We start from the raw sequence: 24,159 nt of genomic DNA, 5'->3' as shown, positions 1-24,159 counted from the left end.
TCCTGAAATCCTCCTAGGGCAAAGACCTCACTTTTAGTATCTTTGGTGCTTATGACAGTACTTAAAACGTATCACCTGTCATGTCGTTAAAGTGATACCAGCCTTCCGCACAGCCCTGAAAAATATTCTCCGTTTAACGAGGTACGTCACAGGTCCCAGGGATCACTTCAAGTATAAACATGAACATATATATCTTAAAGTGCAAATAGCAGAATGTGGTTGGTGAAGAGAGACCTAAACTATCAGCCTAGTAAGTCGTTACCATGAGAGAGATATTAATTTAGTTTGTGCATCTCATGCTAAACAGCATCTGCAGGATCAAGTCAGTCGATCCAAAGGAAGCGATTAGGAATAATTGGCAGAAGTACATGTCAGTGTCTTTCCTCTTACACATACAGAAAAATTCTGCATGTGTACATGCCTGTTTCTCTGTCATCTATATAGAAAGGCTTTAACTTTTCCTCCTGCCCCACCTGCCCTTCCGAGAGAACTGATGAAAACTGATGCTCTGTCACCGTACTGCACCTGACCACCTCCTAACTTTGCAGGTCATTAATAACGTCCCAGCTGCCATTAAATGCTTCTTATTTTTTCGGAAACCTGAACATAGACACACACACACGCCCACACGCTGCTGCAGCCTACAGCACATCCAGAAGCCATAGCAACCAGCACAGAAACCTCAGCTTGCTTGAGCTGCGCTCCCCGACACCTTCTCATGGCACAAGACACCCTGACTGTCAGGCAAAAAGGGTGCGAGCCTTTTCACTTAAAACTTACTGCTCAGAAGGGGTAGCTACGTACATTTTCTTGTTTCACACTGTAGTCAAAGCTTCCACCTTTTCTCTGGTTATCACACGCTGCCCACATTGTTCGGGATACGGAAAGGAGTTAGTTTTTTGTAAAATATGCTTGGGCTCTCCCTCAAAATTTCAAATTCGAGGTTCTACTTGAGATCAACTTTTTTTGAAAGGATCTAAAGATACATCTACGTATTTATATTTACGTATAAATCTGTTGCAGTGGAGGAAACCAGAGTTAGTCGAGAATCAGTCTGGGTACAAGAGCGTTAAGAGCACCCACAGGCTTTCTGACCTAGCGAATCCATGTGCTTTATTTTACAATTTGAGTGCTATTTTGCCGCCCCTGCCCCATCCCTGTGACACCCTGGAGTTCCCACAAATTCACCATCAGAGCGCTGGGTACAGACTGCCCCAAAATCTCCCTCCTCACCCGCTGCTGTCCCACATCCCTGAGAGGCTCCAAGAATTGGCAGTGCTCTTCAGCGCATTATGGAGCCCACATCATTTCCTACCGTATTTCAACCCAAAGTGAGACAGTCCCAGCTAGATCAGGCGGCTCTTTCCCTGCTGATGGTCTAGAGCAGAGTTGGAAGTGAAGGTGGAAGTGAAATTGGTGATAGCTTTGGTGTTTTAAAGGGAATTTTAAAACATATCAGAAAGGGCTTTTCTGAAGAAATGGATGATTTTGGTGGAGAAAAAAGACATGCTATGTGTTTGGGAGGGAAAAGGAAGGATGAGAAAGTGAAAACTGAGAATCTTGGTAAAGGATGCTGTTTTGTAGACTGAAACTACTGAAAAAATGCTTCCTTAGTCCATCTTCTTTTTTTTCTCCTAAAAAAAATAATAATTATTTGTCCCTTTTTAAATAAAAAAAAAAAGAGAAAGAAATGCTTTTCAAAACTCTTCATTTTATATTTTTGCATCTATTCAATTAATAATACCTACAACTGTGTTTCAATCACACCTTGAAAGCCAATTAGTTGAGAAATACAGATTAAAATCTCTGGAGGTTTCAGGAAGTCTGACGAGGTCTGATGTTAGCAGGAGAACCGTTCAAAGCAGTCCAGTGATCTTAACTCCACTTTACAATCAATTCTAAGCCTCCAGCAATGGAGAGGAAAGCAATGGTTGAGAGTGCAGCTTATGTGTGGGGAAAAAAAAAAAAAAAAGCAGCTGACAAGATATAATACTGTCCTGGGCTTGCTATTTTAATAAGCTCCACTGGTGTACATTGCAGTTTTTCCTGTCTTCTCAAGTCTCCTGGACCATCATAACTCTAAAACTGCTTAGTCCCAGTTTCAGCAGTTTGAACAACTCCAGGGAAAGGTCTCTGCTGTCACTTTCTATGCAGTTTCCAGTACAAAATTAGACTGACAGCTTTGGAAGTTGAAAGTCACCTTGTGTTTCAAGTCCTCGGATCACAGAGCAAGAAGGAGTCATGATGATCTGGCCAGGTCTCCTCCATAAACCAAGCACAGGGATCCCTGAGCAACTCTTGTGCCAGGGGAAGTGCTCAAACTAGAAAATCACCCAACTCCAGCGATGGAGACTCCACCACAGCCCTTGATAGAATCATAGAATCACAGAATGGTTAGGGTTGGAAGGGATCTCAACGATCATCTAGTTCCAACCCCCCTGCCATGGGCAGGGAAACCCTCCGCTACACCAGGTTGCCCAAAAACCTAGACTTGCAGGATTTATTATGCTCGCTGTAAAACAGCTAGAGCTTATCTGTCCTCTGTATGTGTTCATTTTCAAAACACTGAACTTTTAATATCTCTGTTTGCCGGGCTGATGATCAGCTCTGTTTCCCCTGTAAGTATTTACCAGCCATGACATTATATATTAAGCTTCCTTGATAAGTTAAACAGATTGCGCCCCTACTTGTTCACTGCAAGGCATTTTTGCCAAACCTGTAATTATTCTCCTGAGCAATAGCTTGTTTCCCATTTTAAGCTACTCCAGATAACTCCATCATTTACAGGTAGAAGCCATCTAAGCAAACTATAGCCTCTTAAAAAAAGGTGAAGTTGCAGAGACTCACATCTCTCCACTTTGTCTATTTTGTGAGCAGTGGTTTATTTTCAGTCTTCTGTACTCCTCACAGCCAAGCTTAGCCTTGCTCTTCAACTTCCAAGGAGCTGGAAGGATATCAGTGGATGAAGCTGTGTCACAGCCTCCTCCATCACAAAGTGGAGTGGTACCTCCTCACTCCTACGGTTTACCAACTCTTGCAGTTGCATCCCTTTTGGCCTGCAGAAAGGAAACGCTCTGGCTGATCTGCAGCCTGTGGCTCCTAAATGTGCATTCTATACTTGGCCCACAACTCCAAACAAAAGTTGAGAATCCAAATATGTCATGTTGGCCATGTGCAAGATCCGTCAGGCTGACTGACATTCCTCTGTGCAGCTCTGAAATACAGAAAACAGGGACATTCACGTACCACAGTCAGCCAGAGGCAAACAAGCATATCTGGTGACAGTGGCTGGGGGCAGCGATGGTGACAGACCACTCCAAGAACTCTCCCATCCTCACGTTAGCACCAGCACAGCTGTCACACACAAGCAGTGACAGATGGACAGGCATGGGAATGTCTAAGAAAACGACACATGATCTTATTCAAAATGCATGTAGCTAACATGATACGAGGCACAGCGAATAGGAAATGTTTTTATGTTTGTAGTGCCATAAGTGTCAGCAGCAGTTTGATGATAATGAGTCGATTTCCTCATGGCTGAAGGATAGTAACAATAGTATAAATTACCCAGCTTTTATATCCTTAACCTCAAACTAATCTCAGGCACTGAAGATGTTAAAGAAATCCAAGAACCTAGCACATCCATACAAAGCAGTAATTTCATGAAAATACCTGCTTATTAAGAACTGACACTTCCAAATGCACAGGATATTCAAAATGCATTGTATTTGCGTAGTGAAACCACAGGTGCCCAAAGGCACCAGGAGAAGCCTACGGATCACCTACACGGAGATGACCATCTTCAGCACCTCATGAGAGTTTATACTGATGTCAACACACCTGCTCATGTATAGAGAAGCTGTCATCCAAGTTAGCTCAAGCTGTGTAGCTATAATATCAGCATGGCAGGAAGCTTGATGCTGGCATCACACTGCAGCCAAGATAGTCTTGTCTTCCAAAATGAAAGCACAGGCGACAATTTCTTCCATCCTTGATTGTTGCAAGCAATTTTCAGCTTTATGACTGTAATTCAAATCGATGCCTGGAAAAAGGGTAGTGGGTGACCTACTGAGTGTATTTATCTGCACATGAACTGTCACACCATTATTATGCCTGATAACACAGCAGGCACAAACCATCCACACACTGTTGGGGGAAAGCAGTACTGCCCCTCCCATCCCAATAACATTTTCCTCAGGGAAAACACTGATATGGGAGAAGAAAGGGCGAAGTGCAAGAAAGAAGGCGTGCGCTTGTTTTTGTATCTTAGGCAAATAGGTAGGTGGGAAGAATTGTATGTCTTCATGACATACTGCAGCTGCTACCAAGGGGTTAAGCCTTCATGGGACTCTCAGTGGTGCAGTAACACCAAATAATTCAAGCAGGAAGGAACAAGTGCCCTGCACCCCCCAACCCAATTCCCTCAGCTGAAACAGTCCAATGCAAAATATAAGATCTCAACTAGATCAGTAGCCTGATCTAGTTGAGAGGCGTCCCTGCCCATGACAGGGACATTGGATTAGATGATCTCTAAGGTCCCTTCCAGCCTATGCCATTCTATGATTCTATGATAAGCTATTTCCAAGGTTCTTGTTCAAATTCACACAAAAACACAAGTTCCACATTTCTAACCATGGCTTGATATTTTTTGTCTGGTGGTTCAAAAAAAGAAAGCCTAAACCATGAAGCTACTCTTCCCCTGACCCTCAAATTGAATAAACTAGAGTCAAGTAATTCTCGTGAGATTCTGCTACTGAAGTAAAAGGGAGTTTTCCTGTCAAAGTTCAAAATATCCCATTTAATACAAACAACCATTCCTTTTTTCTGTACTTTATAATTCCCCTACACTCTAAAAAAACAACCATAAGACTGTATTTTGTACAAAAAAAACCCAAACAAACTACTTTGGTCACAGAAGATTACCAAAATCATCTTCTACACCTGAAACTGGGACTTGCCTCTAAACTACTATTTACTCATGTGAAGAACAGCAAAGACCAGTGCTGCATTAACCAAACCCTTTGTTGCAGCTGAGTTTCATCTAGAAAGAAATGGTTAATTCCAAGGGTTGTAATCTTCCCCTCTATTTTTCTACCTTGTATATTTGAAAGGAATAGGGGAACAGATTAACAGAGAAGACTTAAGCAGGATTACTGGGGAATTAGCCCATTTACTCAATGAATTCTCATATCCACAGTAAGGACTACTAGACTCCTGGACAACCTTGCTTGATGCTGCTCTTAAAATCTTGGCCTCAGCTGGATGACTCCTAGTTCCTCTCCCCTCTCATCCTCTTTCCCCACCAGTTTAGATCCTGCTAAAGTAAAAAGCTCTTGGCAGGAAGTTCAAAACTTAAGACAGGTCACTGAAATAAAGAACCAACTACTTCCACAAGTACAAACTCCTGTAAGAGTGGAGTAATTTTTATTGAACTCTGAGATGATAAATTGCAAAGCACAGCAATAAAATCCAGAACAGGAACAACCAAGTAACAGCTGGAAATGTAGAACTCGTTTTTATTGTCATAACAGTTTCACATGCAGTTTTTGCAGGACAGTTAAAGCTTTAAAATTTCCTTTTAATCAGTGTAATTGCCCATTCCCTCCCCAATACACACTTATATTCTAAATTGCAGCGACTTCCTGATTTCTGAGAAGTAAGGCACTACAGTGTCCTTTCAGAGTAGTTACAAATTATCATAGCAGATGCTTCCCTCTGAGATCTGAAGGTCAAGATTGTCCACAGAAGAAAATGCAACTGGTGACTGAAGATGTATAGCCAGTGATGAGTAACTATCACCACTCTTACCAAAACAGTCATTGCATTCTAGGTCACCTACTGTCAGACTCGAGAGGAAACCTTCAGTGCACAGAGCAGAGGTAACAGTGCTCATCCTCTCACCTAGGGATGCTGTTCGCTCTATTCTGGAAAATTTCATTAAAGCTCCCCTGTTCAAGCTAGGGGACAGACTTTAATTGCAGTCTCTAACAATCAGTACATTCTTACGGCTGAGGACAAGGCACTGGATGAAGACCTCCACATTTACAACTTTGGAATAGGAGTTGCAGCCACTGCAATGCTTTCAATTGCACATTCATCAGTGCCACGGCGGATTCTGAAGTAACCATCTTCTCCCCACGACGTGCCCCAGCTGTTCTTCACAATCCAGAACTTCTCACCACTGTTTGGGTCTGTACCATAGCCCACCAGCAAGACAGCATGATTGGTCAATTCAAAAGGATTGAAGTCATCCTGCAGCCCAGTGTGATGGTAGATCCCCTCTTTATAAAGCATGAAATCATTATAAACCTCAAAGGCAACAGCCATTGGCCCATGCAGAACAAGCTCGAGTTTCATCAGAGCTTCATTGCAGCCTCCATAGAAGCCACCGACATAGTGGTACTCAGAACTGTAGTAGTGGTAACAGCTGCGCTTGAAAGTGCATGGAGAATCTAGGGCTGTGTAAGGGAAGCAGTCCTCTTCCACAACACCAAAGTCTTGGACATACTTTCCAGCAATGAGGTATGGGAAGCCACCATCACAACCTAAACAAAAAAAAAAAAATCTGCTTATTCCCTTGGAGAGTTATTTGAGATGGAAGACTCTCCTACTCAAATCTTTTGGAATACTTTTAGATACAGTATTGAACACAAACTGCAGTGACCCAAATAATCTTAATATTCCAGTTAGCTATAGCTAGCTTTCTGAAACACACAAGACAAAATTCACATCTGTGGGAGCTATACTGGGAACACTAATGCATGGACCACCTTCTCATCCAACTGTTCCTGACCCTCACCATCAGGCAAAGCTGTTAATTACATGCAGTGAAAAGACCTGTTCTAACACGAGCACCGTCCTTTTGAAAGCTTTACTTACTGCTGTTGCTCATCTCTCCCTCCCTCCCTGTATGGTCCTCCTCCCTCTGAATATGCTTTTGGGAGGATATTTGGTTCCACTCTTTCTAGGTACATATTGCCATTTAGCTGTATTTTTAGCCCTACTCCTTACACATTTTCCTATCTCCCAGGTAGCTCTACCTAAATCCAGTAACATCCTGAGCATGAGGCCACCTACTCCTGGTTCAATCCCATCCCTACAGTAAGGCAGGCTGACAACTCTGGAATACTTTATAGTACTTCTTTTTTTGAAAGATTGTAGAAAGTATCACCTGCCAGATAATTTATGAAAAAACTAAATCATGGGTGATGGAGAAGGCATGGGAGTCTTTAATATACAGTCTCCTTCTGCAGCATTATCATTACTGAAACTTATCTTTGTGCACACCAGTGTACTTACCTTGAGAATACTGGCTGCAAGACACAACCTGCTGAGGACTAAAGATGGGTTTCTGGGTGTTGTTTGTGAGGATACGTATTCTTGCTTCCAGCATGCCCATGGATGAAAACGCATAACAGCTGCCACAGGAGCCTGAAGAAAAAGGAACCACAAAGTGCAGTCAGTAACATAAACAAGGCAAGGCACCTGCATCCAGGTACAATTATTGCTTGAGTCCACTGAGAAGAGTCAAATCCTACCAGTTAGTGATTAGAACCTGAACGCTGATAGAGCAAAAGCTTTAAATACACATTTAGCCTTTAAGCATGCAATTCAAAAAACAGTTTTAACAACTTCTGAAGGAACATTAAGCTTATTTAAGAATAAGAGACAACATATTGCTCTTCAGTGTTTTTCAGCAGTATTTAAGAGCTACACTATTCCTTCAGAATGAACCCACAGAGACCACGTTAGCAGGACTGAGAAGGCTCATAACCTACTGCCTCGGACTATAACCCTTTAAGAGCACATATGCTATGGGGTAATTAACTATTTCACATGAATGCTGGCAATATTGTTCTAGATTGTTTCAACCTATCAATGGATTTAATGCTGGAATTTCCAGTTGAAAGAATATTCCACTTTAGAGCTACCCCTAACATAACTGACTTTTGACAGTCTAGTGTTTGATACAGTGGATTCATCCCAGCTCCCCTTACTTCCCAAGGGCACGTAATTTTTACACTGGCTTTTCAGAGGCACCTTCATTTCCCTTCTGTTTCTTGGCAGAGAGCTAAATCTCCTCACTTTTTCATTAAAATTTAGTATTGTTTCTAGTTTTAGGCCTCTTCACTCCCTACGAGCTTCCTGCAACACATTAAAAACCTTTGGAATTGGAATGACAAGCATCACAGGGAAGGACAATTACTTGGACGAGGTCCTATTTTATCTACTGATTGTCACCAAGGCACCCGATTTCCTTTTGTTTCCTGACAGTAGGAAAGTCAAATATTGCAGAGCTATGGAAAGGAGGGAAGCTTGAGAAACAAAACAAAATACTTTCTCCTGAACTGTGTAGGTGTATAAAAGCAGAGCTATTACAAAAGCAAGACGTCGTGAAATTGCACCTTCACTCAGTCAGACATATCTCTGAAGAGAAGGGACACAGTCAGCCTGAACACGAACGGTCTTTGCCCAGCAGGGCAAACTCAAGCAGCAAAAGGTGCCTCCCACTCCTTGCACAGTCACAGCATCTAAGATGGGCCACACTGCAGAACACTTTGTTGCATTTTGAGTGCAAAAAAAGTAAAAAAAAATACAACACAACCATTTCATTCTGAAGTCTGTTGGGGTGGTTGCTAAATTTCTTTCCTGCTACCACAGTGGTATTTGTGAGGCCTGTAGTATGACAGCCCCACTGTATCAGCAGAAAGCCAACACAGCTGCAAGACTAGTTGCTTTTCTGAGACTTCCCACAAATTCTCTTTGACTCAATTAAAGCTTCAACTACATTGAGCTTCCACTCACTCTACTACAAAGGGCTGTTACACTGAGGAGTAAGGAAGAGACACAGCACACCTAGTGAAGAATCAGCTGGCCAGGCTTTTCACCTACTTTGATCTGCAGAAAAGAATCAGCAAGAAATTGGAACTGCACTCAGGGCTAATCAAATCTGTAGGTTCCCCTCTTCTCCCCCAGTAAAGCTGATAACAAGCAACAACAGGGCTATTTTCAAAGATGACATCTCTTGGGTCAAAGACAGAGTTACTGCTCTATAAACAACCCAAGAACTCAACCTTTACTTTCTTGACTATAGAAGATACTAGCAGGGATGCTGACAACATGCTGACAGTCAATATTACAGTCCAAGACAACTGCAGTTGCATGAAGCTTGCCATGTCTCAAGATATGCTACAGAGAACGCACATTTCCCTTTTAATTCTTGTCCAATTCAGATACTGTATTTTTTTCTCCTTAGGTAAAGAGCTATGACTCCACAAGCATGTGAGATCTGGGAAGTCATGCTCTCGTAATTCATACAATTCTCTCTGTATGTGCCAGACAACTAGCATCTTACTGCTTCCAGCCTTCTCCCCCACGGCATTTTGTAGTTAGTCATCTAATAATGTTAATGATATACAACTAAGACTTTCTAATACCATCATTTTAATGAAGCATTGATATCCAGTGCCTCTGAAAAAAAAAATAAAATAATCACACAAGCTACCACAAGCAAGACTTGATTTGCATGTCAGCACTATTTTGCACAAGGCCATCTTTTGGAGGCTTAGTTTTGTAATTTTTTTTTTGAAGTCTGAAAGCTAAAATTCTTACTTAATGAAGCAGAATGCGTATTCCACAGAAATCTAACATACTCAGCATGGATTCTCAGATTACAGCAAAAATGTAGGCAGCTTTATTATTGGAAGCAACAGACTAGTTCTCATTTAGAAAAACTTTGAAGCAACACAATGGAGAAAAGGCAAGTTTGGCACTGAGTGTTCAACTGTTTGGAAGGTAAAAGAGCCCTTGGGATATTCACAGTTCACATCAGGAGAAAGTACAGGACTCAGACCTACATAGGACAGTATCATTCTCTGTTGCCATCTTTCAGTGAGGCCATGTGTCAGCTTGTGAACTAAAACTCCCACAAACCTTCCCATGTTTCTTCTGCTACCAGGAGTTCAGCTGGCAGAATTTCACAGAACTAAGCCATAAATGAGGGATCGATGACTTAAGTGATTACCTCCCCACTTTGCTAATGTTATGTTCTCTTCCCCTGGAAGTTGCAACCAGATAGCTACCAGTGGATGCAAATTTAATTGGAAATAGCAGATCAGAGAAGGGACACATTAACTGAGTCCACTCCTGGCCTTCAGTATGCAACTATTTAATTCAAGTGTCTCACACCACAGTGCACTCCCTACACAGTAAACATAACAGAATGGTATCCTTTTAAGTCGACTTTGAGCTGAATACTTGCCTATCACAGGGGCAAAGAAAAAAATAGTTTTAACAAGTATTCTATATTTATCAATGTCCAGACTGTTCATAGTGACTGACACCTTCTCTTGCAACTAGCCATTTAAGTAATTTCTAAAGTTATTGGGGTGATATAGATATTTAGATTAGATACAAGGAAGAAATTTTTCACTCAGAGGGTGGTGAGGCACTGGAACAGGTTGCCCAGAGAAGCTGTGGATGCCCCATCCCTGGAAGCGTTCAAGGCCAGGTTGGATGAGGCTTTAGGCAACCTGGTGTAGTGGAGGATTTCCCTGCCCATGGCAGAGGGGTTGGAACTAGATGATCTTTGAGGTTCCTTCCAACCCTAACCATTCTATGATTCTATAAGATTTGGAGGCAGTATAAACAATTTTCATGGGCTTATTCATTACAGCTGCATGATAATTTGCCATCAGCAGTGAGTAAGGAAAGAATTAAATTTACACCAGTTCTGTCAGCGTGCAGAAAACATTGACTGAGACTATTTGGACAAGACTTGACAGCTGTCTTTATGCAGGGCACTGTGGTAATTGGCTTTCACTCCAGCAAGAGACACTGCTGTTTGGGTAAGCCAGTACCACCTTCTATTTTGGCACAGTGCTGTCAGCCAGGACTCCACCCAGTTTCTGCAGTTTATTTATAGTAAAGGTGCAATTCCTCAGCTGCAAGACACTAGACAAAGCCTTCTTGTTAACAGCAAATTACTAAGTACAACAAAGGAGCTCTAGAGCATTTCATTCAGAGTTTTGATTATTTTTTTTTACCTTGATTCCGAACAGGGCTGACATAATTGACACCATTCACATTTCTCCAGTCCCAGGATTCTGGCAAGCTTGAAGCTTTTTTGAGTAACTCAGGTGTTAGAGGTGCAGGCTTTGGTCTAAACGGGAGAAAATGCTTCTGAGTAACACATCACACTCCAGTCAATCACATAATACTCAGTTGTCATCTTCTGGCTTCTACTAGTCCTACTTACTTCACGCCAAGCAATTTGAAATAGTCTCCATCTAAGCTGAGTGGGTGTCAATCTCAAGAGATTAGTTTCAGCAGGATGTAAAACCTACTAAAATCCCTCCCTGAGGGAACTATATCATGAACTATCCACAAGCTGGTAAGGTCAAATACTTATGAACCAATCTGAAGTGCTGAGGTATCTCTCAGTGACTGTAGCAATGCAGCTCAGCAACAGCTGTTTTACACCTCTGCCACCACGAGGTATGCAGAATACCTGACTGCAGGAGGCACTTTGCCTTGGCAGCATGCACCGATAGCAACTACAGACTGTTTAATTGCAGACACAGCTTACTTCAACACTTCAATAACTGCAGTCCCTCTTGCCCCAGAGACTTCGCTGGAACAAGTTTTTATGTGACTATTGAAGAAGTATTGAATGTTACTTGTCCTCATTTACCACTTGCAGCCAAGTGATGCTCATATGTCAGCAAGCCAAGAGGTTCCTGCATTCAGCTTTCACATAACTTGATGCTTGTCCCATAAGCCATGCAATAAGCACCATTCACAAACACCAGACACTGGAGTCTGTTCTGAAAGCATGAGAGGGCCAACAAAACACTGTCATGGCACTGCATGCTGCAATAGGTCTCCAAATAGGTTACTGTATTTAAGGCTATCTAAATAAGATTTCTGTCTATAGGATGAAACCATGGTAGTCTCCATGATACTCCCATGCAAATCAGAATTTTTATTGTACAGTAAGACCTTCTTCTACAAAAATACAATTGCCATGGTCTGGAAAATTAAGTGGCATTCCTACACACAGCAGTACCAGAGTGGAAAATGCAAAAGTACAAAGAAGGTAAAATAGCTGTAAAAAAGGGAATCTTCAGATCAAAGAATTCTAGTTCTTAAATTAATGTAGGGGACCATGCATCCATCCCATTAGCCACTCTCTGCCATGTGATCTGCAAGACCATGAAGGCATTCTCAGGGCTACTTTATGCTTCTTCACCAAGACACTCTACTCCAGACTATGCTTGCAGGCATGGCAAATTTTCAAAATAACCAGGAAAATCCCTCAGAAAATCTTTATTATTTACATTTAATAGCAGAATGTGGTTCATCACTTTTTAATCACAATTATGAACTAGCAGAACCAGGAAGATGGTCAAGCAGAAACTCATCACTAGGGCAAGCAGCTGATAGGTAGTCAGGAAACTGAGATGACAACAGACTGTCCCCACTTCTTCCCTGCACATATGAATTCAGCAGCAATTACTGGGCAAGATAAAAGGGTAGATGATCTTATTTGTCTCAACTACTTGAAACAACAGATGCTCAGAATAATCATTCAAATGAAGAAATATTTTGGCACTCCATGAAAATGAGCTGTAAGGCCTTGAAACTTGATTAAACATCTGAAATACAGGCCAAACCACATCTAGAAACAGCCAGGACAAGTACAAGCAAATTCTTTGCAGCAGTAGGGTTTATGATAAAACAAAAGGCCTTAATACCTTGAAACTCTAGAATAGAGACCTCCAGCTCTTCTAGTCAGATCTTCCAGGGCAAAGTTCTCATACTCCTTGTATCTTGTTGCTCTCCAGGACTTCTGTCGAGCATTGATAGCATTTACAAAGTCAACGTTGTGCATATAACGTCTGCTTGAAAGCCTGCAAACAAAAGCAACCAAATAAAACAGTAAGAAAAGGACTGGGATTGAAAAGTAAAGGTGTTCTCTGAGCTGAATATGGAAAAGACTAACTCTGGGAGTGACTTCTGGTAGGTACTGATAAAGAAACATGCAATTATTGGATCAAGGCAAGGCTTCTGAAATTAGAAGGCTAGAAGACTACAATCATCTTTATACATGCCAGTTTTGTAACTGGGCTTCACCACAGACTGAAGAAGAAAGCGCGTGATGTGGCAGGCACACCCTCCTCTATCTTTGTGCATTCAGGTTTATTCCCAACATTGCCACTGGCATTAACTTTGCCCTCAGTCACACAATTGGTCCATAAGGTTTTAGATGAAATCTGTAGCACAGTTACCAAACGTTTTATTCCAGTAAAAGGTCACTTATCTGTTACTTACCTTCCCCTGGGCTTCTGGATAGGTAGCTCATTTATGTGAATATCTGAGGGAGACGAAGAAATCTTCTGACCACTGAAACAAGCCCAGTTGTGGCCAAGTACATCGTGTACCCATCCTGGTAGAGTCTCATTACAGTAGCTGGTTACATTCTGGCCTTCCTTTTTGTACTGTAATGTGAAGAGGTTACACTTGTGTTGAATAGATGCATTTGTTAACATAGCAGTAGTCCCCACCCACCCAGCTGCTTTTTGCCTCTGTTTCAGAGGAAGTGGCCAAACTCATATTCCGGATCAACCAGTATGTTTGATTTCAAGACAAAGCAGTGTCAAGAACAGGTTAAGCAGATGAAAGAAACTGATCTTTATCAAATTGATAGAGGAAGACAAACAGCTTGTGACTTGCACTTTTAGCAACAAAGTATGCACTAGCATCTGTACCAACTAGCAGGTGATAATTGTTCAGCTTCAACAGCTACTTTCTGGGCAAAATGTAAAAGACCTCTTAGTACTTATCTTTCCACAGTTCACAGGTTGCAGAGGCATCACACCTACACCCTTGGCTGCCTAGCAAGGTAAGCACATTTGTTGACCGGAGCAGGACGGGGGCACTGGACGGCTGAGCTGTTACCTTGCTCTATTCATCCTATCTCACTGTGCAAGATTGTGCAATATGGGAAATAACTACACTTGGCCAGATACCAAGAGCAAGGTCCAGAGATGGCTTTTGAGAAAATCCCTCTTCAGAACAGCATTACTAGAAATCCAGACACTACCAAAAGCAACAAGTTATTGACTTTACATCAGTAAGTGACTGAAGAGTGCTTTCTTTGGCTCTACATGGTAGTGTAAATTAATACCTACCTGTCTCGTCTACCCAAAAGCTGCTACAGGTTAAAACAAGATCAAGCACAACCATTCTTGATAAGTACAGGCCTTCAGTCTGAACACTTGAAGAATACTCAAGGAAAAGGCCTGCTTCCTGCAGCGTTCAGACGCAGGTCCTGCCTAGCATGAAGAATTATATTGAATCGTAACAGATTTGGGACTTATCTTCATGGAACAAAGGTAACAAGTTATCTGCTAACCAGCAAATTAAAATGACGACTCACCTTGTGGTTTTGTTTATTTTCCCTAGAAATCCTCCTGCTTTATTTGGAAACTAAATTTATTGCTCTTTTTTAAGATGTAGATAACCAGAAGAGTATCCACATCATTTGTGCAACTTATTTTTCAGGGAAGTGCATTTAGCAAGTTTCTTGTGCTGTTCTTTCAGTTCAAACATACCAACAAAACTAAGAAGGGAGTGAGGAGACAGTCACCGGCAATAATTCAAGATAGACAAGAGAAACAAAAACCACCAAACCATAATTTCAGAGAGTCTGTGTAGAAGTGTAAAATTAAGCAATTCAAGGCCTCTGCAGCTATCTTTTTGTAGACTGGCAGATAATATACTACTGCTGAATTGGCCTTAAAAGGGGACATGGAGACTTTGAGACTATAGCCTATTAATGGCACCTGGATAAAGGGAGTGTGAGCACTAAGAGCCATTTTCAGCTAGGAAATGGAAATACACCCCTAAGGTATCAATTTGTTTTTTCCCCCCACCCTGACTTCTAACTGAGAGCCACTGATGTAGAGAAGTGGTTGAGAAAGCTTTAAAAACCCCAATACTTATGCTTAATTTCCACAACCTACTTTACTCCCTAACCAGCCACACGTTAGAGGAACTAAAATAGACGGGCAAAGTCATCGGCGCCATGACGATGACACCCACTGCTTCCTACCAGAAGGTGCACAGTCAGATCAATGTTTCATTGCTAAAACCACACGCAGCATTTCTAACTGTGACCAGAGAAGGGCTCTGACAGATTAGATCCAGTAAATCTCACTGTACCAGTTTCAGAGGACCTACTATGAGTATGCCTGCCCAAACAACAGTCATTCAAGGGTGTGACTAACTTCAGCTGCACCAGTTCAGCGTGGCACCACTGCACGAACAACCACTGACTCAGGCAGATGCAAATAACCATGCTAGACTCAACTGAAGCTGCCAGTACATTACCCAGCACATCTGTGGAACCCAAAGAGCAGCATCTTTCACAGAAGACAAAAGCCACACAGCTGTGACCACCAGCAACTGCTGGACAACTACTGCATGCATTTCCTCTGCAAACTCAAGATGGTTTTCATTTTTCATTTAATGAGAGATCGCCATAGCCATGCCACATGTGGTAATTTCATCAGCCAATGCTCACATCTGCAGCATTAAGTAAACTCTATTCAGTGATCTGACCAATCTGGAAAAACTCCTGTTGAAAAGCACCCAAACTATATTCATACTTCAAATTCTGAGGTTTGAAAACATTAAGCTTTAATTCTATTTCAAATGTATATTTTTCTCAAGTCTGACAACTCATGTCACTTTTCCTACTGCCAGAATTTAGCCAAGGAACTCCAACATTAGGTATATGAAGCCTTTAAAGGTTAAATTTCAAGGTTTGCTATCAAATACCTGAACCTAGGTAAGCTTTTTGGTACAGTATACTTTTAGTAAAGTCTCTCCTGTGTTGGTCATCATGACACAGTCTAATTGCATATTCAATTCTAGTCCTGGTAAAAAATGTAATGTTTAAAGCTTTCTTTAAATTTTTAATCTAAGAAGAAAGCAACATAGGCTTTATTGGATACTGCATTTTAACAGGGATTCAGCAGCGCTTCATACACAGGCTGCCATCCCATTCTTTTACATTTATCATTTTCAATTTAAGCAATGCTCAGGCAATAAGAGTTCCAGGAGGCAAGACTATCCTATACATTAAGCCTGCTGGAAAGACTTACCACTCATTTGTCATCAAATTTACAAGTGTGCCTATACATTTTAACATGGGAAGCTGTTGTGGTTTAGGCCGATCCAGCAACTAAACTCTGCACGGCTGCTCTCTCACTCCTTCCCCAGTGAAGTGGAGAGGAGAAAAAATATAATAAAAGGATCGAGGGTTGAGACAAGAACAGAGAAGGAGCACCCACCAACCACGGTCCCGGGCAAAACAGACTCAGCTTTCTCAAAGCAAAGTAATTTATTAAGAGTTACTTAAAAGGATAAATGGAAACAAAACCAGTTGAGAGGATAAAAAAAGAAACAAAGCCAGATCTTAAAAACCACACCTTCCCCCCCGCCCCCCCACCCCCCTCCGCATCAAACCATCACAGAAGCACATTCTTAATTAGAACAGGATTGCAGACTTGGAGATGCTCCACTGTACAAAAATTCAGAAAATTGTATTACCAGAACAAACCACTGCATCTTGCTACCCAATAAAAAAATGCAAGCAAACATCAAGTTCAGATGCATTTTTTTTCCTCTAGGGAACATTCTGCAATTCAGATTTACACTTTACAGTTGCACATTGCCAGTTAAGTAAGCTCAACTAAGGTTAGAAATTAACTTTCAATTGATTTGCATAACAATTAAATAGCATTAGCAACTCTAACACTTCTATTTTAGCAACATGGAATAAAATGCATTCAGATTATTTTTTTTTTTTTTTTACATTTTGAAATTTAAGCATTAACTACCATCACTTGTCCAGGCTGGTTGTTTCAGAATGGAAGGCCTTGGTTTTAACCAAATTTGGGGACATTAGGGAATAAAGGAAAAGATGTGACAAAGATGTCACCAAGTCAGTCTGGAAAAGATTAGTACCTTGAGTAGTGGAATATTCTACAATCTATTTCTTTCTTGTCCCTGAAGCAGTGCTAATGTTTTAATACGAAAAAATGCCAGACCTCTGTTTTTTGCTAGAGGACACGTCAGAAGCAGTACCACTCAGCTTAAGAGACAAACAGTGAGAATCTTACAAGACTGTCTCCCTTCAAAGTGGTAGTCTTAACATTAAATAAATGCTACAAACATATCAAATAATTAAAACCAGTTAGCCTCAACTTCCCTTTCAGCCTCACTCTAGTTTTTTATTATACTGTTCCTATTTCTTTTGTCATCCCTTGTAGGGAGGGAGGGCGGGAAATTTTTAGAGCCTTGTATCTTGTGTAGCCCTACAGAATCCTTAGATGATTCAGCAAAAGCACATGCTCAAGCTCCTGCTATGACTCAGTACACTAATTTCACATTCGAGTTCAGAAGAGGGACATTTCAGCAGCACACATTAAATAAGAAACAAGAGCACTCCCATAAACAAACTCTTTTGTGCTGCAAACAAACACCAGAGAGAGTAACTGACTGGTGAGAGGCAGAATACAAGAATGCAGTAGGATACTGCAAGGAGGAACTTGGCAAGCCTTGAGGGACAACAACAGCTAGAAATAAAACACTGTTACAACTTATTTACTTAAGCCATTAAGGCAAACAGAGGGGGAAAAAAAAAAAAAAAACATTGATAAGCTCACCCAATCCACTCCTTCTGCGTAGAAAGTAATTTCCCCAGTCCCCAGGTAAAAGCACAAATAACTCGTAAAAGCAGTGAGGCCCTACAGAAGTTCCAGTGAGTGTCTGTTTAGTAAGCCACAGGAACAAGAGGCTGTTAAAATCTCACTGAAACATGCATCAAACAGGCTGTGTCCGTACCCACACACTACAGTAGCTCCGATAAAGCCACCATTTAGAGAAGCCCACAGCATTCCTGTTAATTATTAATAGCTTCAATCTTTAACATGAAGCAAAATCACCCTGCAAGCTCAATTCGCACCAGTTGCACTTTTGTTTGAAACGCATGAAGTGCTGTATTGGCTCAAACACTGCTGCTCATTTCGCCCAGCAACTCCAGCCTCTGCTCAAGGACTGAACAAGAGGAAAGTGTTAAAGAATCACAGCAGGTAAGTCGGAATGTTTTATCTGCCCTGTCACCATGATGGGGTTTTAGCCACATAATTTAACTTTAGTGCAACATAAACAGGACTTGAAATTTATGAGCAGCCCTTAAACAATGAATACCTTCCTGACAAGCCCAAACTCACAGCCATGGAAGATGTGCAAGGCATGTTATGGCTGCTCCAATACCTGTAAGCATTGTCAGAAGAGCAGAACTCTAAGCATGGTATGAGACCAACTTCAGAGTCTTATTTTCTGCCTAATTATTACATTATAACAACTGAAACAAAACCCAGTATTTTGAATTTGGGGAGTAACAATTTTGCTCTTCTGAAACAACCTGTCAGCATGAAATCTTTCTTTTGGAAACCACCACCATAAACTGCTCTATGAACCAAGGAGTCATTCCAGAATCAAGCTATAAACTCCAGAAGGAGTGTTTCCAAGTGTTCACATTGGAAGGTTATTTCAGAGTGAAACAAAGTAATTTTAGCAAATACTAAAAATTAAATTAACCCCATATTAAACATACTAGTTCTGTACCTTCTTGCAGTAAAGCAAGAGAGTGCCAGCAAAGATAATTCTTCCCTTCCATGAATTCCAAAGGGACTGAGTCTAATGACTTTCCACATTCTCAATAGCAATCAAAGCTAAGTAATATTCTAAGAGATGTTTTATGCTTTCCTCTTACTGCATTTCCAGGGAGGAAATTAGCACTCTAGTTTACCCTATTTTACTGCAAGGGCTTCAAGATTATGATCAACACTAAGCAAATGAAGTCTGCTATGTTTACATTACTTTCAGGTGCAAATGGTAGGAGTATTTTAAACAATAGGCAATCATTCTTCAAAACTCTCTGAAGCACACATTGAGCATGTTATTTGTCCCCTAGAAGCTTTAGAGTAGATTATAGGTCCTAAAAGAGCATTAACTCTATTTGATAGAAGAAACCACATTTTTAGTTTATACCAGGACTAGATATTTTGTATTTATATTTCATACATAATGCAATTATTTACTGGCTTAAAAGTAAACAGACACACATATCTACAAATGCCACAAGGTCAAGCAATTTGTAAAGAGCCCCTTCTTCCCCGAGTTCCTACTGACAACTGTGAAATAACAGTTTTGCAGATGGACAGTATTGCAAGCTGTTGCCTAACAAAGTCAACTAGTTGTCTGCCACGAAAAAAACGTATTTACTAAGTGCTGTGCATTTCCTCATGCTTCTCAGCCATTATACATACATCTTGATAATCTGTTGTTTCCTTTACAGCAGCAAAATTATAGAGAGGGTAAATGAATTAGGCTCTAATTCTCTCTATAATATTTAAGAAGTCTTTACTTTAATCATGTCTTGCTGATGGAACCCCTACTACTGAACGATGAGCTGAACAAGCTCACTGTTTCTGAATACCAAAAGCAACTTCAAAACCAGCAATTAATCCACTTGCCTACGAAGGGCTAAGACACATTCATGACCATGAAATGCAAGCTACTGCACATTGCTACTGCTCAGGTGTATATCTGACTGACTTAGTTTTGAGCAGCAAGTTGGATGAGATGACCTCCAGAAGTTCCTTCCAGCCTAAATTATTCTGTAGCACTGATTTGGTACATTGTTTAAGAGTATTCTTGCAAATCAATGCATTTACATTTTCATAAGCACAGAGGAAGACAAGAGATCAGTGCTTATCAGTCACTTGACTTAGTGCTCACCTGCCAGGGATGTATTTCACAAGGTATAGATAGCAGCAGTAGAGCCTTCACTGACTCTCAATTGTCTTTGAGTTGGTGCTTCACAGCCCCATTTACATTCCAGAGCAGGCCACTGACTGTTTCTATGATTAAATTCCTCAGGTTCAACAGTTAGTTTGATAATCAACACTTGTTTCAACTGCTCACCATACTGGCTTATAAAGCAACTCTGCTTTACTCAGTGTAAAATATCAGCCTAAGGATTCCCAGCCCACTACTTCAACTATATTTCTCATCAGATGAATCCACCAAGGCCAGCAATGACTGCTGAGTTCCACCTGCCAGAGGTGACACCTCAAGCCGTATTTCATGGACAATACTACAAGATACACTGCTCCATTGTCCTCAGGGAGGCAGCAATTCCTGTCACTTTTGAGGCAGGCACTCCCAGTGTAGAGAAGCTTGCAGAGGTGTCCCTGCCTGAAAAGTTTCAGAGTAATTCTGTCCAGTTAGAGTACACTTCAGCATCCATAGTTTTTGCTGTATCACCTGCCAAATCTGAGTGCACACCATGGCAATTTAGTGTCACTACCTTATACAGATAAGAGGATGTCAGTCAGGTACTTCTCTCTCACATTTTGCTTTTGCTCAAGTGTAAGACTGTCTTATGCAGAAGCATCCCTCTTAAAAGTTTACAGTTATAAACTGCACTAGTTTTGGCAGATAGTGTTAGTTTTATTTATAGTAGTTCATACAGTGCCTTGTTTTGGATTTGTGCTGGGAAGGGAATTGATAATACAGGGATGTTTTCATTACTGCTGAGCAGTGCTTACACAGAGTCGAGGACTTTTCTGCGTCTCACATTACCCACCAGCAAGTAGGCTGGGGGTGCACAAGGAGTTGAGAGGGGACACTGCTGGGACAGCTGACCCCAACTGACCAAAGGGACATCCCATACCATACAACATCTTGTTCAGCAATAAAAGTTAGGGAAAGAAGGAGAAAAGGGACACATTCAGAGTTATGGCATCTGACTTCCTAAATAACAGTTTCACATAATGAAGCCCTGTTTTCCTGGAAATTACTAAACACCTGCCTACTGGTGGGAAGTAGTGAACGAATTCCTTATTTTGCTTTGCTTGCATACAGCTTTGGCTTTACCTATTCAGCTGTCTTTATCTCAATCCACAAGTTTCTGCACTTTGACCCTTCTGATTCCCTTCCCCATCCCACTGGGGGGGGGGTGCAGTAAGCAAGTGGCTGCGTGGTGCTTGGCTGCCTAATGGGGTTAACACAAGACAAAGAGTATGTAAACAACTTCACCATTAGTCTCCTGAAACAACAGTTCACACTGCCCTTGCCCTTAAGCAAGTTCAAATTGTCATGGAGGAAATCGCAGTTAAGTCAGAGACTCCCACTTCATTTCTATTTAATAAAGGTTAGGGTCCTCCAGGAAGAGCAGATCGTTCACTTTTGTTAACATCTGAAAACACGGACTTGAAAATCGCTGCTGTGATTTAAGCAATCTACAATGGCTCCAAGTAAGGCAACTTAAAGCAAAAGTCATTCCTTCACTCTCCTTCCTACTAGTCAAGGTTCAGAGACTTTATGTTTGGACAAAGTCTGAATGTTTACTATCAGCTCATCTGAAGACATACACGAGATCATGTTTCCTGAAACAACCAAGAAACACGTTCACTGCTCCTGTCAAGGGCTGCACTCACCATCTGAGCAGTCCTGTTGCACAAAACACCTGTCTCCCAAGTAGCATAGTCGTACTGCAGAGATTGCGTCAAGCCATCTCCCAAATTCATAATGCCACTCCTCAGGACAATAGCAGAGTGCTCCTTAGCAAGTAGGTCTTCACCTGTCTACCCCCTGCCTACCAGCACTGTTTTCAGCTTGATCTCAATCTTTAACAGGGACTGGAGATAACAGTATTATTCCAAAAGAATAATTATAGGCAGCAGGAAGGATCCTTAGATGTTAAAAGTAGTATTCCAGGATAAAATTTAAAGACCCTAGAAATCCTCCAGCAAGGAATGCAGATGGCCTTTCTAAAGTTTTCATGCATTTGAGAATATCTTTAAGGAAAGATAAAAGCAATGATGTTTGCTATTTCACTTGGGTCTAAGGTGTCAGGAAGAAAACTAGAAAAATATTTTCCAGGCCACTGGGAGCATTAGCTGAGTGAAGGCCTTCAACTGCTCTAAGCATGCCCAGAAGGGAAAGCAGCAGCATCTGTAACATATTTCTCAAATAACACACAGCATAGAATATAAATACTTCTTCCCTCCCTCTGCTCTCTACCCAGCCACTGATAACTGTTTCCTTACATTAAAAAAAAACCCACCTTTATCTAGTAAGCCAGGCAAATTTTAGAGCCAAAGATAACCAAGTGTTCCAACTGCCCCACCATGACACTTAGAGACTAAAGAGAAGCCTAACTACAGGCCATTTTAGCGAGTCAGTGATGCAGAACACATCAAGTTAACTCACCTTAAAAAACGCAAACCACTTGTAGTCATTTATCACAATTTCAAAGCCTTGATTGTAAATCAAAGTGAAGAAACCATAGTTGCCCAGACTATCCTGAGCCACATCTAACTTCTGAAGATTCACAAGCACCTTTCTTTCCACAGGCCCTGCAAGAAATATAAACGTTATTGCACGATTACTGTGTGGAAGAGATAAAAACAAAAAATTAGGACAAAGAACATCATAAGATTTATTTAATTATAAAAGGTGCTAAAATACACTTGTCAAATACAGTCTTCTGCAAACAGGCACCAAGCAAACACGCTTCAGGGACTTCACTTACCTGCCAGTGGGTCTACATGCTCATTTTTTCCACTGCTAGACAATATTTAGACATTTAATTAGCACCAGCACCAAACAGCTGTTACCATGAAACATCATTTTATTTAAATGTTAACTTGCTATACAGCTACAGAGGACTCAGATGCTGTGTCACCCAGGCACTGTGTCTGCAATGACAATTCTTCCCCAAAAACACCCGGGACGAGGTAACACCCAACCCATCCCACTTCACACCAGCCCTCTCCCACCCTCCATGGCTCCTGACCTGCCGCTTGCCTCATCTCATCAAAAACCAGGGAATTTAGAAAGACACAAAGTATCAACTATTTTTTTTTTTAAATAGCACTGACACACAATAACCAAATAATAACTCCCCCCTGCTATTCTCCCCTCAAGGGAAGGGCCATTCCTGTTTCTCCCGATGCCACCAGGCTCCCTGGGAACAGGGGCTCCCGGGACAGGCCAGGCCGAGGCAGACGGCATCTGTGGGCTGCGGGGAAGGAAGAAACGAACCGGCATGAGCCGGCGCTGCTCACCACGAGGCCTCGTTGAGCCGAAACCGAAACAAAACAAAGCAAACACCCCAAAAAAATGAAGCATAAGAGGAACAGAGCTGCCCGCACTGGTCACCCAGAGCCGGGCTAACGGAGTGTCTCACGCTGCTCAGCTCAAATTAACCCTTTTCTGCCGTAAGCCCGACAAGGGAGCCCGCACAAAAGCCGGCAGCACGACCCCGACCCGCAGGTGCGGGGACACGCCACGGCCGAGGCAGGCGGCCGCTTCCCCGCCGCCCGTGCCGGTTTTAGGGCTCACGGCGCGGACCAGCCGCCCCCATCATCCCCTCCCCAAGCCCACACAGACCCCCATCCCCCAGCGCCGCCGGGGAAGGAAGGGGAACGGGGCAGGGCCGCCGCGGTCTCACCCGCCTGGGAGCAGTTGCCGTGGCGGCCGCCGGCCCGCCAGACGCGGAGCTCCCAGGCGCCCAGCAGGTCGGCGAAGGAGCAGTTGGCCGGCGTGTCGGCCCGCACCGCCGCGGGCAGCACCGCCAGCAGCGCCAGCGCCGCGGCGCGCAACACCCGCCCCGCCATCGCGCCGCTCCCGCCGCCCGCCGCCGCTGAAAAGGGCCCCGGCGCCGCCGCCTCCCCGCCCCGCCGCCTCCCCGCCCCCGGGCCCGGGCCCGGGCCCGCCCCGGGACAGCCGCGCCTCTGCGCCTGGCTCCGCCGGGGAGGCTGAGCCGCGCCGCGGGCTGCGCTTCCCGACGGGCGTCCTCTCCCGCCAGGGGCTGGGGTCGGCCCGGGAACCCGCGCCCCCCGACACAGCAGCGGTCAGCAAAAAGTGCGGAAAATTCCCCCCGAAGATGAACGCTTCAGTGGCGTGGGAAATGCCGCACATCCAACGACCCGACATTGCAGGGGACGGGCACTCTCCAAGGGCGGAGGTGGCTCCGCCGAACCGTGAGCCCCGAGCGCGGCCCCGAGCGCGGCC

The 24,159-nt window shown here is 42.6% G+C and overlaps 1 protein-coding gene across 1 annotated transcript; it reads right to left on the bottom strand.

The window, feature by feature from the left end:
- Nucleotides 1–5,410: 5,410 nt before the first annotated feature.
- On the bottom strand, nt 5,411–23,762 carry CTSC (cathepsin C). The gene is made up of 7 exons (XM_086621984.1): nt 23,597–23,762; nt 22,354–22,499; nt 13,333–13,499; nt 12,756–12,911; nt 11,046–11,161; nt 7,300–7,431; nt 5,411–6,545 (listed from the first exon to the last, which is right to left on the bottom strand). Exons 1-7 carry the CDS (start codon nt 23,760–23,762, stop codon nt 6,043–6,045), a joined length of 1,386 nt encoding a protein of 461 aa, XP_086478110.1. The 3' UTR covers nt 5,411–6,042.
- Between the last annotated feature and the right edge of the window lie 397 nt (nt 23,763–24,159).

Source organism: Tauraco erythrolophus, chromosome 1 (assembly GCF_009769465.1).
Source record: "Tauraco erythrolophus isolate bTauEry1 chromosome 1, bTauEry1.pri, whole genome shotgun sequence".
Taxonomy (NCBI): Eukaryota; Metazoa; Chordata; class Aves; order Musophagiformes; family Musophagidae; genus Tauraco; species Tauraco erythrolophus.
This window is presented reverse-complemented; position numbering and strand designations above follow the sequence as displayed.